Raw genomic sequence first — 19,267 nt, 5'->3', positions numbered from 1 at the left:
CTACCATAGTCTTGGTATCCTTCATTCACTTTACATGACATTGTAACCAAAATAATAACTCCTTATTTCATATAAAACATGATATACGTATTATGTGAGTACCTATTCAAACCTTTATTTGCTTGATTCAGCTCAGAGTATACACAGCACCTCTACTACAAATGTATCAAACTACAGATGAGTACAACTCTTAGAGCAAAGTAACCATTTCTTCTTATTCAACTCACTCTGATATAAAACCAGCAAAGTGCAATGTATTATGCTCTTTTAAGTTTGTCTTTATGATCACGAAATATTGCTTAGAACTGTGAATACACTGAGTGTGCATTCTCAGAACTTCCATATCCAAAAGGGTATGTCATGCTCAGGGAAAAAGAAACAATACAGATTACATACATCATAATCTTACTGCATGTTGTATGTTGGTATACCTAGCAAATATTTGCCAGTACATGTGAATAGTATGTGTCATTTAACAATACATGTATAAGAATCTTCTCTAAAATTCTAACATATAAATAAACCATTTTATTTCTAGTATATGCATCTACTAACTTGATTTTCAGTCATAAAATCCTTCCTGTTGGTAAATTTCCCCACAATCTACACAAATGACTTGCAATACAATGCAATCACAAAATAAGTGACAAAATATGTCTTGCTCATTAGCATAGACAAAATTAATGCTTTTCTAACTCTTGGAAGTTCATTGACCCCACCTATGACCTTTGACCTTAACTTCCCAAGGAACATTTACCAGCCAAGTTTGGTCAAAAACAGATATAGGGATCAAAACTGTTAAGCCATTATCAAAACACACTGTAAAAATGTAACATTGGGCCCTAAAAGTTTGCTGACCCCTGTCAGTGATTTTCAACCTTGTGATGAACCTCAACTCCCCAAGGGACATCTTCCAGGCACGTTTGGTCAGAAACAGACATAGGCAACAAAAGTTATGAACCACAATCCACAAAGTTGGCAATATGAATACAGATTCAATGATAATTGATATTAGTAAGAAAAAAAAAAACACTTAACAATTTGCCCACAATGCTTTACAAATCAACTCACACTAAGCATTTAACATGAAATAAAATACATGAGATTTATTATACTTTTGCATTTATGATGAATATTGTTGACTGCTCTTAGAAATATTACGGAGTGAAGATGCAGGAAATTCCAAGACACTATGAAGTTGCTCATCTAGTGCTATCTGATATGAAGGTGTCTTGCATAAGCCATAAAGTTTGATGTGGGCTTGTCATGCACCAACAAAACCATGCCATGCACCGACAAACAATCTGGAATCAACATAGAAACTTGAACCTTCTGCGGGAGCCACAATGACCACAACTGTCCACTCCATTTTTGCAACCAACCCTCTCTAGTGTCCAGGATGGACACTTTTTATTCCCCTCCCTGGGTTCTCATTGCTGTTCTCCATCACACCTCCCCCCCCCCCCCCCCCCCCCCCAGAAGAGGAAAGTTATGAATGTAACTTTTCAACTATAAACACCTTCATTGTAAGGCTTACTTCACTGTTCTTGTGTGTTATTCAGCTTACACAATTACAAACTCAAATAGTTTTGAGTTGCTTTCTTGAAACATCACCTGGCATACTACACTTGTAATGACTGATTTTGAGCCTTTAAATCAGAATTAGTTAAAACTCTGGCATCAATCACCCACTTTTAGAACAATAAATGTACATGAAAAATTTAACAAGCCCCCTACAAAACATGTAAATACAATAATTATGCAATGTCTACAGTAATCCACACATGTGAAATTATTTTCAACGGGTGCACATACAGGTGCACATAATCCGGAAAGATTACAATAGATGTACTCAATCATTTCTTCAGTAGTATCAATATTTTGACTGAGACTGTGCTTTCTGGTAGTCTTGGCTGTAAATATATCCTCACATGCTGGACCAATAAACTTACGTAACTTCAGGCATGTATAGTATAGTGTATAATAATATATGTATTTTTTTCTTTTTCTTTAACACATACACTTCATCTTTAAATGTGGAAACCAAACATACACTTTCATCATGAAATTGTGCTGACCGTTGCAAAGATATGTCTCTTTCTTGAGTACGGACTATCACTGGAGTTTCACTTAATGAGGTAACAGCATGCATCCCTTGATTATAACAAACTTGTATTTAAACACTATGACACATGTGTACATCTGCTCAATGTACTTACTAATAAAGATCTTTTACTTACGTCAACTTTGCTTCGTAAGTTGGCCAAAACAACAACAAAAATTTAACCATGGGGACATTTCTTTAATTGTCCCTTCACACATATGTATTGTCACCCGTTATAGGATGTTATGATACATGTGCAAATTACTCTGGAAAATATCAATATCATACTCGACACGCAAATGTGACTCCGTCACTCTGTAACTAAATACATATACAGGTTATCAATTGACAAAAAGGACATTATATTTTGGCTTCTTTAGGCCTCACTGTCACTCAACATTTTTTCATGAATACAACAGAACACAAATCAGTTGACATAAACCGAATATTTGATCAACAGTTTTCCTGCGACTGGCCGGTTGAGTTTTGATATACTGTCTTTGCATCTGCTAACATAACTCTGTAACACATCAGTATACACAAAAATCTGAATCATTTGACTCTTCGAGATACATTGAATGAAATCAAAATAGAAGTGTGCAGCTGAAGCACAGCTTTCACTGTAATCTTACACACCACAAATGTTATATCACGGTGCTTCCTGTAATATTGGGTTTTCAAAATACCATATTATGCTTGGTGTGTGACACATCATGAAATTTTTCAAGTGATGTCTCCTTATGGAGACAGAATATTGTGTACTTTCTCCTAATTCCTAGCATCACACACATATACTGCTTGTCTTAAACAAACATGATTAACATAAATACAATTTCTTCCTTCACAGATGCACTGACAAACAATGTGGAATCATCACTGAAACTTGAACCTTCTGGGAGCCACAATGACCACAACTGTCCACTCCATTTTTGCAACCAACCCTCTCTAGTGTCCAGGATGGACACTTTTTATTCCCCTCCCTGGGTTCTCATTGCTGTTCTCCATCTCAAGGGTTGACAGTCATCCACACAGTTGAGATAGACATGATCCACAGATGGTCTGATTCATTTGGGCCTTTAACCAGTAGACTCTTAGTCCCTGTATCACATCAAGAGAACAATGCAAAGCTAGCATGCTCTCTCCATTGAGCGTGACCTGGCCAAAAAGACATGGGAGACATACTGTTACTAATGCTGGAAATTCCTCTTTCAACATCACTGAAATATTAGCATAAAAATGATATTTGTTGTCCACTGGGAAAAAAGTAAACATATATCATGTGATACCTGTTATTGATATGGACTTTAACATCAAAATGCTTTCTTGTATGTAATTCAGACACATTGGCCCGAATTCACAAAGGTGGTACAATTGAAACTATGCTTTAAACCATGGACAATTGGCTTATTCCTCTGTACATACATACATATTTGTGCATATTGCATTTCACAAAACTCTGGAACACACATTCTATTTTACTCAGTATCTAGTCTAAACATTGAGTAAAACTGAACCTGCTTTTCTCAAAAATTATAGCACCTATTTAAAGAAGGTATAGAAACAAGAAATGCAGGATCTTGTGCTCACCCAAGTATCGCATGTTCACCTTCCAAGTAATCTTGCAGACTCTAACCTCAAACATAGCAAAGTCACAAAGGTAGAGGGGGGTAGGGTAGCATTGAGAGCTGGGGATATGGTGTCCATTTGCATATTCTGTCACACTAGTGAAAATACCTGCCAAATACACTGTATGTACAAAGTTTGACTATGCAGTTGGAAGAAAAAAATACTGACAAATCTATCATTTCTAATCCTATTTGTGTATGTGGAAAATTCCTTAATTCCATGTTACTGTACCTACCAGGGAGTTTTCCAAAAAGAAAATGAACACGTAAAATTTACGTCCCCATTTAACCCCCTCAATTCCCCCCCCCCCACCCCCGATTCTGCCATGAACAACTTACATGTAACTTACAATAACAACCATCAATGTACGAACTCAAAGTACAGTATTAAGTTCGCTCTATCACTTCTGGTTCTAGAGAAGATTTTTTAAGAGTCCTTAATTTTGGGGCCTTTGAGCCCACCAAATTTGGTGAAGCTCAATCATATGGTTTTCAAAAAGATAAACGTGTAGAATTTAGGCTCCTATTTGGACCCCTCCCACCCTTCCCTTGGATGCCAATGGGGTCACCCCTTATTTTGATATGAACGAACATGAAACTACAACCATCAGTGTACTACCAGTAATAACTTGGCTGTATAACTTTTGGCTGTAAAGAAAAGAAATTTTAAAGATTTTTTCAACTTGGGGGGCCAACCAGATGTGAAATGGTGCCCATCTGAATTGACATCCTATCCCCGAATGCACGTTGCCAGGGAAGTTCAGTGAAACGTGGTCATGGAGTTTTAATAAAGAAAGATGGCAATGTAAAAAGTTTAAGCATGATGCACGGTAGACAACGCACGACGGATGTCAGATGACGAGTGATCGCAATAGCTCACTTAAGCCTTTGGCTTGAGTGTGCTGAAAAGGAGAGGTTTCAAGAACAGAAAGACTCACCTCTGAAACACTTGGATGAAAAAACGGCATGTCAGGCACAAACACAGGCCAGTTCAACCTTCAACAGGCAAAAGAAAAGCCACTGGATGTTGATCACATAGATATAATCCAAAACTGATGTTATTTTGCCAGCTCTTTGTTCGCACAATGGCTGGCAAAGACTAATAAATGATAGCAATCAATCAATACAAACTTTTGAGGAAACAGGGGTCTGAGCACTTAAACTGGTTAAAATGATTTATGTGAAGGGTTTCAAAACTTGTGATATATACCACATACATTATTGATTCGAATCCTGTGCTAAAAACATGATCAGTCATAGGTGTCACTCTGTGTTTTATTATGAAGTATTCGTTGATATAAATTACAACACATGAATGTAAATTAGAATTTTGCATACACCCACATCTCTTACTTTGTTTCATTACCTCCTTTCTCTTGATTTAAACTTCTTCTCATCAGAGGCAGATCCATGAATCCGATAAAGGGGGTGTGAGCCCAGTGCCTCCCTGCTTGGATCCACCACTGCTCTTGACACCTATGACACAATCAAGAAAGCTTATCCTTAGCATTTAACTTTTTGCATTAGAATACAGTACATTTTCTCAAATGATCAGTTTGCAAAATCTAGTTCCTACAGCAGACACAATAATCTTTTAGGCTATATTATATTGCTGTTCTGTGTCTGTCTCATGTCTGTTCTTTGTTTTACTTCAGTTGTATATCAGTTCTCATTCATTTTATTTCTGTTCTACGTCGTATTACTTGTACGCTGCAATGAACATATTTTAGAGCTTTGATTTCCTGACAAAAGTAACTGTCATTAGCAACTACTTTGAAACAAAATTGGTAACTGTCATCTAGAATCTACATCATCTGTCACCTAATATCCTATTAATACCACTATAACCAAAACTCATTTACGGCCAGGATTAGTCTCTAAGTAATTTCTGCTATGATACAATTCTCATCTTTTCGTTTCTCATTGTCATGGATCACAATATTTCTTTCAATAAACGATCAAACTAATATCATTATATCTGTCATACGTTCTTGTCTATTCTCATGTCTTAATATTACAGTCGTCTTGTCACTTTTTGTCTTATAATGTCAGTGTTTTCTGAAATAGTCTTACTTTTGTTGAAGACTTGCTTCATATTCACAAGCATGTTTCAGTGGATCCTTCCATGCTTTACATGTTTTGCTCATTGCATATATTCATATATATATATATATTTTTTTTTTACTTCATTCACTTCAGTATTGATTATAATGTATCACTACTACTAAGGGTTTTTTTTTATTGTTGTATACTCTCTCCCATTGACACTCACTTCTGTTTACCACATCCTCTGGATTACAAAAGAAAATATGATAACAAATGAAAATAAATGTTAGTTGATTTGAGTACATACACCACATTACTTTGCATAAACTCACAATAGCACTCATCAAAACTGTATTCTAATAGCCTCATGGTAACTGTAGTAAAGGGGAATAACTTCAGCATGAAGTGTATCTATACCTGTGCTATATACATGATCAATCAATGTATCACCTTCTGTCGTTGCATCACGTACATGTTGTTGATATCCATAAGAACACATCAATTTATGCACACATGAATCACTTGAACCTTGTCTCAGATTTTCATTGAAGTCACCAATAACTATGCATTTTGTACTTCTTTGCTGCAATTCTATGAGTAATCTCTTCAGTTTCTCACAAAATTGTTTCTTGTCATATCTAGGAGGTCTATATATCACTGAAATGAGACATGAAGGACAAGCTACTGCAAATGTAATATATTCCAGATTATTGACACGTAAACCCAGCCTACTAATAGATTTAATTTTACTATATACTGCAACTCCACCATGTGATTGATTTTTCAGTGCAGAAAATAAGGGACTTTCATCCGAGTAAGATTTTGACCGAGGCTGATTGTACATTTTAAACTGATCTAAATTCACATCAAAAATGTCATCATTAAGCCAAGTTTCAGTTAAACAAATAATATCAACAATTTTAAGTAGGAAATTTGATTGGATATCTTTGAAATGTGCTTTAAGACCTTGAATGTTATGTAACATTATACTCATAGTTGCAATGGAGATATCATTGTCAATGTTCTTTTCATCAACAAATGTTGGCATGTTCTCTAAACTTTCTTTAACAGCTGGATTGCAATACATAACTTTTGGATCAAAATCTTCAATTGTTAGTCCACATAATGATGTAACACGACTCAGAGCTACATATGCTTGTCCGGGCAAAAATATATTTTTCAGAGAAACAACAGCTTTTTCCATTGTCATGCCTTGTACTTTATGTATTGTGCATGCGTATGCTAATTTCAAGGGAAATTGTTTCCTAGTATATTTTTTTCCAATTGATTCCTGTTGCATTTGTATTGCCTGAGTTCCTACTTTTTCATTGTCAAATTTTACCAGCACAGTTGTGGGTCTTGCATTTTCATTTACTCTTATTATGTCAGTTACAGTGCCAATGCAGCCATTTGATAAGCCTTTGGTCACATTCACATTTTTGATGAGCATTACTCTACAATTTTCAGCAATCCAAAGATACGGTAGCAAAGAAGCTTTAGTCCATCTCCGTGGTTTGTCACATGTTTTGCATTTACCCTCATGACCAAGTTCAGAATCTTCTGCATCAATACATATGATATTTGTGCATTTCTTGTGAAGCATTATTTTATTCCAGTCATTTACTTGCTTGTTTGAAGAATATATATGCAATGCATCCTCACACTGTTCTCCAGTTTGGCATGATTGAAGAACTGCTATATCATCACTAGATAATTCATCTTTCTTTCCTTTAATCCTTAATTTGTTCAAAAGAACAGCAAACTCTGCATCACCCTTTTGTCTCATTATTTCATCCAAGTTAATCATAAAGAAGTTGTCCGTCCATAAAGAACTTTGGAATGTATCTTTATACAAAGGAGTACCTTTTACTGGAGGTAACTGATAGAAATCTCCAACTGCAATAACTGAAACCTTTCCAAATGGAGCATCATCACGTGTCTGCTTTATTTGCCTTAAACGTCCATGTATATACCACAATAGCTTCTGATCAACCATTGATATTTCATCAATTATAAGTATCTGTAGTTGACCCAGCTGACTACGTAGATGACTTATCTTTTCTTCTCCAAGGGGTTGGTATGGTAGTGTAGCAGAAATGGGTATGGACAGAGCATTATGAATAGTACTACCATTAATGTTGTAAGCTGCAATTCCAGTTGGAGCTACTTTCATAATTGAAATATCATCTGGATTATGCATCATTCTACTAAGAATTCTTGTCCCTTCATTACATATGCATTTCACTAGATGACTTTTTCCTGTTCCAGCACCACCTGTCACAAATATCTGAAATGTTGTATGTTCTTTTCCATTAACTCTGTCAAGACACCATTGTCGTATTTTGTAGAACACCTTTTGCTGCTTGCTATTTAAAGTTCTTAATAAGACATTACTGTCTTCTTTTGAAATGCTACATGATCGAAATTCTATGCCATATGACTCTTTCTCCTGAGATTTAGACTCAAGATCTGGGATTCTAAGTTCATTGTCAGCATCTTCAACTTCTACATGGATTTTAGCTGTTTCATGTCTTTCAACTTCTGTTTCTGGACAGAGTAATCCCCATGCATCTTCTTGTGGACCAAATTTCTCAAGATATTCTTGTGCTTGATCAATTGTATCAGCATTTTTTTCATACTGCCTGAGATTTTCATTGACAATACTTTTGACACTTTCCAGACTCTTATTAAACATTTGTACAGATCCAGTTTGATAAAATTCCTGGTATGTCAAAAATTGATCAGGTTTTAACTGTTTATCAGTACGGAATGGCAAATATAGTTGCAGTATACTCTGATAATATTTTTCTGGGGTTACAGTCGGTGAAAAGCGAGGATATCTCACTACAGCATCATTGGTTCTTGATCGCTTTTGTACATAGCCCAGCTGATCTCTCAATTTGAATACATTCTGTTTCTGTTTCTTACCCTTCATATCAGATTCACTGAGTAGTCTATATTTAGAACAAAATGTGGCTAAACACATATTTTCAAATTCAAAACCATCAGGTCGGGCTTTATATTTATCAATTCTGTTCGGCATCCATGGACTCCTATCATCATCGTCTCGTCTGCTTTGAATAACACTCAATGGTAAACTCATTCTCACCGGGTTTGGTCCAACAGGTATAAACTCAACTTTTCTTGAACACTCTTTCAATCTCAGGCTACAAACACGATACACACTTTCTTGCGCTGAAACTTCACGGTTTTGCATATACACATGTCCTATTCTCTCATACTTTTTCGAGCATCTTCATTGCCTTCTTTCATTTCACTTTCTGCATTTTTCAAGAGCAAGCCATCTCCCTTTCTGCTTTTGACATGTATGACACAACATAAACAACACAGGCATATTCATTTGTTATATACTGCAAATCCATATTGGCATTCCATGCTCTGAGTAAGAATGGATTGTATTGATTCACCCATATATCTTTTGGATCTCTTCTCATGACTATATCTTCTTTTGTAGCTACAGAATTATAGGCATCTTCAAATTCCTTTTGAGACATCCCAAGAGCTTCAAAGAGCTGTCTAGCATTATCATATTTCCCTTCCATACATGAAGAATTCTTTACTGTAGACAGAATATCTTGAGCTTCATCAGTAACTTCTGGATTATCTTTAGGATTCACAACAAATGTTTTCACAGAAGCTGGTCTTGGAAAATTAAATCTACAGGCAGTTCCCTTTTTCTTGCATGATTTTGAATGTTTCTTTGAATGAAGCTGAACATTCTTCACTATTTCATATAGTTCCTCATCTTCATCCTCACATGGAATGTTGCATGAAATGTATTTATCAACAAAATCTATGACAGTTTCATCTTTGTCGATACCCAAGTAAGGTGCAGTTTCAACCCAGAATAAGCAGTGAGTGTGTGGAGATCCTCTCTGCTGAAATTCAATTCTGTAGAAGTAGTCAATTATCTTGCCAATAGGTTCTGCCTCAGAAAGAATCACTTTGTTTAAAAATGCATGAAATCGTTCATCAAACATACGAGCTACTGTTACTGGATTTGACTTTAATAAATTACACTTATCTGTCCAATCCAAATCATTTGCTTTTCTTCTATCACCTTGTTGATTTAGCAATGTGTTAATAACTTCAGGCCATCTCATTTCAGCTGATGAAAATGATGCAAACCATGTAGGCTTTCCAAGTTGTCTAACCATTGCTAATACATCTTTCTGTGTAGATTGCCAGTATGGAGGTGTTCCCCGTATTTGCTTCAGAAATTTATACCCTTTATTCGAATCCAATATCTCACGAACCTTTCTTGCATCTTTTAGATCTGAGCATTGCATCGATGTAGGATTATCTATTTCCTCTGAGCTTTTTCTGAGAGCTATAGAAACATTTGAGAGTATTTGTTGCAGTTCATAAATACACTGAGCATAGAAGATATATTCTGTATTTTTTGCAAATCTGTTGTCTACATGCATCAGACGATTATGTAAATAACGACCAAGTGTTACGTTAATGAACCTAGTATCATGAAATGTTGGCTGGCCTGTTGGAAACAGAGCAGGAAAACATTTTGCCTCATTACTCTTATCCATCAACAGTGAAACTGGACTATTCTTTTCACAAGGTGCACAGCATATAATATCATCAAAAAACTGATCAAGCACTTCTTGCCTCATATCAACCTTCTGCAAACATGTATCCAATTGAATGCCTTGTAATTGTCCATCTTGATCATCTTCTACATCGTCGTCATCATTAGTTTCACTTGAATCCAATGGTTTAACACAAGTTGCTTGAATATTTTTCTCTGATAAATCAGAGCTCCATTCATTATCTATAGCAATATCAGAATACCACTTATTATTTTGCTTCAAATATTCCAATGCAGCAAGCACATTCTTTTTCTTGACAAACTGATATTCATAATATCCTTTATAAGACAGTTTCCTCTTCAGTTTTACACGAATAAATTGATCATCAGTCTCTGCTCGAGGTAAGATCTTTACAGTTTCATCTGTGCGTGATGGTACACAAACTGCTGGGCCATGTACTCCATATTGTCCTCCCTTAGGCAGGTTCAAAATTTTCATAAATGGAATGTTTAGTGCAATCAAATGCGTTTCCAACTGATTCAGAATTTGAAGTTCCACTGGAATAGCATGTAATTCTAAGTTATTTCTGCTAGCTTCAGCAGGCATATTACCGGCTAATAATTTCCTGTGGCAAGTGTAACAAATCCATAAAGAATTTCTTGGTGACTTTACTATTTGACAGTCAATATCACAGTCATCACTGCATGTATGCAAATACTCCTCTTTTACACATTTCGGATCGTTATATTTTGCTTTTGTGCACCTCAATACTTGATTTTTGAATAATAATTTCAAACATACACAACATACATACTCAGGGCCATGTGAAACAATTTCTCTAAATTTTTTCAAAACATGATCACAATTTGTCATATTCATTTTTTCTTGCTTTTTTCGTTTCACATTTCTCATTGCAACCTGCTGTCTGTACACAGAATTTTTCTTGTACTTAATGTTCGAAATTTTTCTCATTAATTTCTTATATCTTTCCCTGAACATAACATTGTTTTGATAAATAGCTTTCTTCATTTTTTTAAGTTTCTCTCTGAATGAAGCATCATTCTGATATCTGGTTTTCCTCAGTTTCTTAACCCTCTCTCTGAATGAAGCATTGCTTTGATATCTAGCTTTCCTCAGTTTCTTAAGCCTCTCTCTGAATGAAGCATCATTTTGATATCTAGCTTTTCTCAGTTTTTTAAGCCTGTCTCTAAATAAAGCATTGTTCTGATATCTAGCTTTCCTCAGTTTCTTAAGCCTCTCTCTATATAGAACATTGGTTCCATAGCAAACTCTCCTCATTTTCTTCAGCCTTTCTCTAAATAAAGCATTGTTTTGATATCTCCCTTTCATCCTTGTGCTCATTGCTTTCTTGACAATTTCTCTGTAAGTGGGATCCAAGGAGTACTTGTCTTTTTGTCTCTTCTTCATTTCCTTTATCTTTTCTAACCTGTAATTTACATCTGTTTGATATTTTACTTTCTTTGCAACTGCATCTTTTAGCTTCGTTTTCTCCTTTTCGTAGTTTTGCTTAGTAGTTTTAACTTCTCAGATTCTTCAGTATGCCTACTCATTTTAACTGCACGTTCAATGTCATCCTCTAATACTTCATCGTTCAATACATTGATTTCACAATCATTTACTTGTTTTGTAAGTTTCCTCTTTGTTGTGAGTTTTCTCTTTCTTGTCACAGGTGTTTCCATATCAGTAATGTTTTGTGGTCTTGACAAGTTTTGGGATGAACTTGGTGTTTGGATCCTTGGACACACAGATTCTACAACATCGTAATGATTGCCATTTGTGTGTTGCAAGTAAATACCTCTTTCTGATGTAACAATTCCAAACTGAAGTTTGCTTGCACCAAATAAATTCCATTTTGAACAGTTTTCTTCATATATAAGAACATCAGTATCTAGTAGATTTGATAAGGCCATTATTTCCAATTCTGTAGCCCATGTGCCATTGTTGAATACTCTTTCCTTTGCAATGTATTTTACAATATCTGTGTATCCTGATCTTAAAAGGCTTACATAATCTTGCTTGTTTTGTAAAATATGCTTAACTACTGCTTTTCGAACATCACGGTGTGAATCTTCCTTGCCACATGTGACATATGATATAGCTCTGTAAAAGCAATTTCCGTCACCAGTAATTCTATAGATAGTCAATGGTTGTGACAGAATAGTAATATCATCGTTTTCTACCATATCTTTTTGCATATCAGTACTGCTACATTTGTCATTAACCTTTATACCTAATTTGCAACAAAACTTCTCTCTATCAAATTTATTCACAGGATTGTACTTGAGATTAATACTTTTTATTTCTCCCACTTGTTCACCTCAGATGCATCAATATCGACATTTACTGTCTGTTCACATGTGTTTTGTAATGGAATTTGTGCCTCATGCAGGTTTGCTGCCATTATTTGTTTTGATGTCATTTTCCTCATTCTAACACTGCATTTCTTTAATGTCAGGGTTTTAGTAATCTTAGATGATAAATCATGACTTTCCTTCTTGTTTTCTACACTTGTATCTGAAGTCACATGAAATACAGGTAATTTCTCATCCAAAGTACTAGACAGAACAGTAGTTACACTTTCCACTGCGTCAAAATGATTGCCTCCAGTGAACAGAATATATATGCCTCTCTCAGTTGTTACTTTGTTGTAGTATCCAGGTTTTCTTGCAGACAATATTTGCCAATTTTCTGTTCGATCATCATACACATATATATCACGATCTAGCATATGTGCCATTGAACTAATATCTGTGTGACCAGCCCATGTTCCTAAATCCATCAATTTCTCTTGAAGTACAAAATCCCTGACACTCTGATATTTCATTGTGTCTATTATATTCTTAAATAAATCACCCTTTTCCAGCAAATGTGCCACATTGGATTTCCTGAGCATGAAATGGTTTCTTTCGCTGCCAGTAACTACATGAGCAATACTTCTGTAAAAGCAGTTGCCATCACCCATAACTCTCTTGATATTTACAGGTTTCCCAATATACAAACTTTCATTTCTATCCTCCATTGATTCATTGGCAGTACCACTGTAACTGAAATTCAATTTATTGCACAAAGACTGTTTGTCTACGTATGTAATCGGCACAAATTTGAAATTTCGATCTCTTCTTTCTGTTGTCTTTTCAACTGAAACAAATTCAACTTCATTCTCATTCCCATAGCCATCACTGTTTACATTTACTCTGTTTTTCTTTGTTTCATTTTGAGTCTTACAGCTATCGCTGTTAGTTCCTTTAACATGATCACAATGTTTTGAAATGTTGCTGTTTTGATCATTTGTATTCCTACATGCAGTATTTACTGAGTTTGATCTCTTGGAGCCACTAGTTGTCAATGCATTTTTCTTAGAATTGGATTCTAATGCCAGACCGGTTAGTTCAAACTGAGTAGTACGTAAATCACATGCCATTGATTTTGCCAAATTCAAACAGTGTACCTGTATACCTTGCCATGATGAAATGCTAAGCAAGACACTGCATCCATCTTGTACCAAGTACCCATCATGACTTCTGGAATGAGAATCAAATACATAATAACCATTGTCATGTGTAATGATTGCAAATGTACTCTCAGCAAAATTCATAAGACATGCATCATATCTGCATAGTTCTTGTTCTAAGGCTTGGCTCAATGACAAAGCACCAAAATTTGACAAATTGTTTTGATTTCCATCCAACACTCCATATTTTGATTCAGCATAGGTTATTTGAAATTTTTCATCCAGAATATGAAGTTCCTTGGGTAATTCATCTATCATTACAAGCTCTTCATTCAGTGGTGAATCCTTCTTTATGTAATAATACAACTCATTCCCAAGTGTCAGAATCTGATCAAGATCACGAGATCTCATTTCGATTCCATTCTTTGTTTGGGTGTAGAGAACTGCCACAAGGGAATTACATGCACACTGTTTGCCAGCAGTGTAACCAAATCGTTGATCACCTTGATTAAAATTTCCTTGTGCGATTGTTTTGGTCATAGGATATGACTGCCTTCTACCACATTCAGAACTTGAGAGTGAAACAGGCTTACAGACACGTTCTTCAGTCTCTAAATCACTTGCAGCTGGTTCATCATCTAATACATGTACTATTGATTCCTGTACATCATATGAATTGTGGTGGTCAGCACTTTTCGCAGAATCATCATTCATTACTATGCAGTCAGATGGATTAGTAGTTTTTTCACTTTCAGGCAAGAATATTGATTCATTACAAACTTCAGCACACTGTGTAGCTGAAACAGGTCTCTGACATGGAGAGTGAACACTTACATCTGTACAACAATTCACAGGGAACAATTCCTTCACTGATATTTGTCTGTCACTTTCAACATCTTTTCTTCCACTGTAACATGGGTTTAGTTCATGCACATTGTGCATTCTGTCACATTTCACTTTGGAGATATCATTCGAGCTTGTGTTGTCTCTACTTGTGGAATTACTGTCCTCATGGTCAGATGTTTCATTCTTACACAACTTTTCATTCTTTGCTACATGTTCTCCTTCAGGAATGTCAGGTTTGACCTTTCCATTATTACGCACCTGTGAGTCAGCATTTTTTTCCGGTAGCACACTTTGTCTGTTGATCTTCGTGAAACGACCTTTCTTTCTTGGTTGCCGTGCATTTCCACCTCCATAGAGCCTGTTCACATTCCAAACTTCTTTTTCAATGTCTGTGGAAGGGACAGAGGCACATGTAGTCTGATCACATTTCGGTACGCAACATTCATTACTCATATTCGGAGTGCTTTTAGCCACATCAGCCCAACTTCTCTGTGTTTTTGCATAGATTTGCTCAGTGTATTTTGCCATCACATGAGGTGACTGAACACACTTTGAATATACATTCAATACAGATTCAGTATATACCTGCAGACTATCATTTCGTTCTGTGTCCAAGTTTGCATTCACATTTTGCTTCACGAGTTTACCAGGTTCTTTTTGCTTCGTTTCTGCTTTTGATTTCTTGCCCTTGCTGGTCTTGGCTCTTTTCTGTTTTTCAAGATAGTAGGCTTTCATTGCTTTGCCAATGTAGGTCACACCAGGTTGGAGAGGCACACCATTTACTGATCTCACTGAGCTCTTGTTAAAGGTCTTGGTCTTGGGATTGTCAGTCATTGTTTGGGATGTAGTCACTTTTGTCTTCCTTGATTTCACAGTTCTCCAACCATCATCAACTGCAATTTCTAATGGCTGAAATTGGCTCTTGGTCAGATTTGTCATGAAAGTCGAATCTGATTCATCTCTCTCACAATCTGCTCTTTTCTGCACACACACATTTGTCATTTCTAGAATTCCATTGTCCTTTCTTTTCACATACCGGTACCTCTTTTTCAGTCTCTTGCTTGGTTTCCTTCTCTGGTTGCTCTTGCATGATGAATGTGAAACATCAGCACCAGAATCTTCATCACCAATGTCTTTGAGAAGCTCGTATCTGTTGAAATGACAGGGAATGCCAATTTTGTCAAAGATGCGATGGGCAATATTATTGCTTCCACATGCTGAACATATCCAAATCAACCTTGCATCACACAGTCTAGCCTCAGAAATAGTTCCTGTACACATCACATGAAACTGCTTGCCACAATCCTCACATGGTACTCTGCTTTCATTTTCATTGATCACATTACAACATGCATCACATTCACTGACCTCTACATTTCTCAAGTCGCAACTATGGAGGATATCTAGGATATCACCAATAACATTCTTGAATTCACTTGCTTCCATTGTCAAACTACAGGGCTTTGAAAGTAGGTACCTATTACCAAATAAATGTACTGTTCAATCAATATATTCCTTGAATCACTATACTTATATGAATCAGGTCTACCCCTGGTACTCTGTATTGCAATTGACAACAAAATTGTAGAATTGTATTGCCTTGAAAGCTAATATATGATACGTGAACTGTATTACACTGTACAATGTACTTGCAATGAGGCTGTGACACCAGTCCTTATAATGTTTCTACCAACAGGTGGCGCTTCTTATCTACCGAGAAAAATTATTTGTACAAGGTGTGTTGTTTAATTAGTTACTACCAATAGGTGTCGCTTTTTGTCTGCCAAGAAAAATTATTTTGTGCAATGTGTGTATTCTTAATTGTTTCTACCAACAGGTGGCGCTCTTTGTCTATTACCTGCTAGTAATGGCTACTGCGGCAATTTCAGGAACGCGATTATAGCACTTTCACCTTTGCTTATCTTTGTGTACACCTGTCTTGCCACCAGAAGAAGACTTGTATTGTCTACCGCAATAACGTTTACCAGATATAATGCTTTTGTCTTAAGATGGCGCTCTTCAATTCTCTTTTACCGTAAATTCCCCACTCAAGACACCGTTTCTCAAGTGATGCAAGACTATATTTCTATTTTTAAATTTTCAGCAAACTTCTCGCCTCCTGTAAGAGAATTCTCTTTCAATTATGATTCTCTTCAATTCTGATTGCTTTATAGTTTTCACCTCCTTTACGGAGTGCACTCTTTATTCAACACTCCTTAAAACTCTTTTGTTAGATTTCGACTCTTTTTCTCTTCAATTCTGACTCTTCCTCTCTTATTACTCTTTCTCTCTTTGATTCTAACTCTTTCTGTCTTTGATTCCGACTCTTTCTGCCTCTGATTCTGAGACTCTCTCTCTCTCTCTGATTCTCTTTGAAATTATTTCAAGTTCTTTCAAGATAGAGTAGGATCAAAGATTCAGGTTTGCTGAAGATTCAAATTCAGTTACAGCAGATAGAGTTTTATCTTTGTAATCACAGTCTTCTATTTGTGCAACTTTAAATATCCCAGGTTGGTTCCCTTTTTTTTTTACAAATTTGCCTATTTCTAAAGTATGTAATAGCAATTTTATAAGATTGTATTTACTCTAATCAAGCCCGTTTTTTCTCTATCACAATTTATATCCCAAGACAAATTCACAAATGACAATGTTTTTTAGTACTCGTACTTTCAGATCTCTGTTTATCCCTAATATCACTCTTTCCTCTTTTTAGTGTAATATCACTCTTTGTATTTAATCTCCAATATTACTCTTAACACTTATTCTGCAATTCCACCCCTTCTACTTATTCAGTTAAATCACTGGTTGCACTTTTTGTGTACTATCACTCTTTGCATTTATTTATCATTATGACTCTCTGCACTTCTGTTCCAGTTTATATACAGGGGTTTCACTCGTTTCTTGTTTTCTTGATTGTATGTATACTTTCCAATTTTCTTGTTATATACAGGGGTTTCACCTGTTCTCCGGTTTTCTTGTTATACACAGCGGTTTCACCTGTTCTCTGGTTTTCTTGTTTTTACAGGGGTTTCACCTGTTCTCCTGTTTTCTCGTTTATATGTATACTTTCCAATTTTCTTGTTATATACAGGGGTTTCACCTGTTCTCTTGTTTTCTTGTTATATATACTTTCCAATTTTCTTGTTATATACTTTCCAATTTTCTTGTTATATACAGGGGTCTCACCTGTTCTCCGGTTTTCTTGTTAGGGGATACAGGGGTCTCACCTGTTCTCCGGTTTTCTTGTTATATACAGGGGTCTCACCTGTTCTCCTGTTTTCTTGTTATATACAGGGGTCTCACCTGTTCTCCGGTTTTCTTGTTATATACAGGGGTCTCACCTGTTCTCCGGTTTTCTTGTTATATACAGGGGTTTCACCTGTTCTCCGGTTTTCTTGTTATATACAGGGGTCTCACCTGTTCTCCGGTTTTCTTGTTATATACAGGGGTCTCACCTGTTCTCCTGTTTTCTTGTTATATACAGGGGTCTCACCTGTTCTCCGGTTTTCTTGTTATATACAGGGGTCTCACCTGTTCTCCGGTTTCACCTGTTCTCCGGTTTTCTCGATTTTTTCAGGGGTTTCACCTGTTCACCTGTTTTCTCGTTTGTCAGGGGTTTCACCTGTTCACCTGTTTTCTCGTTTGTCAGGGGTTTCACCTGTTCACCTGTTTTCTCGTTTGTCAGGGGTTTCACCTGTTCACCGGTTTTGTTTTACAGGGGTTTCACCTGTATCCTGTTTCGTTTTACAGGGGTTTCACCTGTATCCTGTTTTCTTATCCAGGGGTTTCACAGACCTGTAAAGAAAGAAAACAAAAAGAACATTAGCTTTGTTGAAATTATATTGTGGTTTCTGATCCTGCCTCCCAAAGTCAGGGGAAAATTATGCTGCCCTACGATCTAAAACTCTGAAATTTTCAAGTTTGACTGCACTCTTACTAAGAGGTCACTATGGGTAACGAAATTATGGTGGCAAAATCAAACTGATGATATCTGCTCTTCATTTTTTTTTTTTTTATATAATATAAACGGGAGGGGTAGCCATTATATTAGAGCGGAAAAACTAATATCATTTTCTTCATTCACTCAAAGTTAGCTTTCGAAGTTACTTCCTTTTGTGACCTGAGGGAAGCATAATTTTCCGAGACTTTCTTACGCAATAACACTTGCTGTCTTCCAATATAATGTTTTGTCTTCTAGATCTCCTTTGACAATATATTCCTCATCAATATACATGTAGTATTACCAAAAGATGCATAAAGTTTTGACATATATCTGATGCAAAAATAAAAAAATAGATAAATTTGACTTCTGACTGGCAGGACACTAAATGTGGACTTCATCACTCTCATCAATTGTGAACAAAATTGACATAGCAATAAACAAATAATTGGGAACACATGACCTCAACATGACTTTTTTTCCTCATCCTCATCAGCACACTTGATATAATGACCATGATCATGTATACCAATGTACCAAGGGTGACACGACATTTGCTCCAGTCTACATATCTCGAAACATTAAAGGGTAAGGTCAAGGACATGATTTCATTTTTTGTTCAGAACAATGCAAAGTTTAGGATTAGGGTTAGCATTACAGTTAGCGTTA

General features: G+C 36.0%; 1 protein-coding gene across 3 annotated transcripts in view; it reads right to left on the bottom strand.

The window, feature by feature from the left end:
• Positions 1 to 1,525: 1,525 nt before the first annotated feature.
• LOC139745035 (uncharacterized) overlaps positions 1,526 to 19,267 on the bottom strand; it is a 61,826-nt gene continuing 44,084 nt past the window's right edge. The window contains exons 5-10 of one of the 3 annotated variants that reach the window (XM_071655442.1): positions 15,695 to 18,189; positions 14,917 to 15,047; positions 13,810 to 13,882; positions 5,096 to 5,205; positions 4,668 to 4,725; positions 1,526 to 3,259 (exon numbers count right to left, since the gene is read on the bottom strand). In XM_071655442.1, the coding sequence (XP_071511543.1) occupies positions 3,125 to 3,259; positions 4,668 to 4,725; positions 5,096 to 5,205; positions 13,810 to 13,882; positions 14,917 to 15,011 (471 nt within the window). In that variant the 5' untranslated portion in view covers positions 15,012 to 15,047; positions 15,695 to 18,189 and the 3' untranslated portion in view covers positions 1,526 to 3,124. The other 2 variants (XM_071655444.1, XM_071655443.1) reach the window with 2 other exon arrangements.

The sequence above is a fragment of the Diadema antillarum genome, unplaced genomic scaffold (genome assembly GCF_040938485.1).
Source record: "Diadema antillarum isolate AM-2024a unplaced genomic scaffold, OU_Dant_1.0 seq00001230_RagTag, whole genome shotgun sequence".
Taxonomy (NCBI): Eukaryota; Metazoa; Echinodermata; class Echinoidea; order Diadematoida; family Diadematidae; genus Diadema; species Diadema antillarum.
This window is presented reverse-complemented; position numbering and strand designations above follow the sequence as displayed.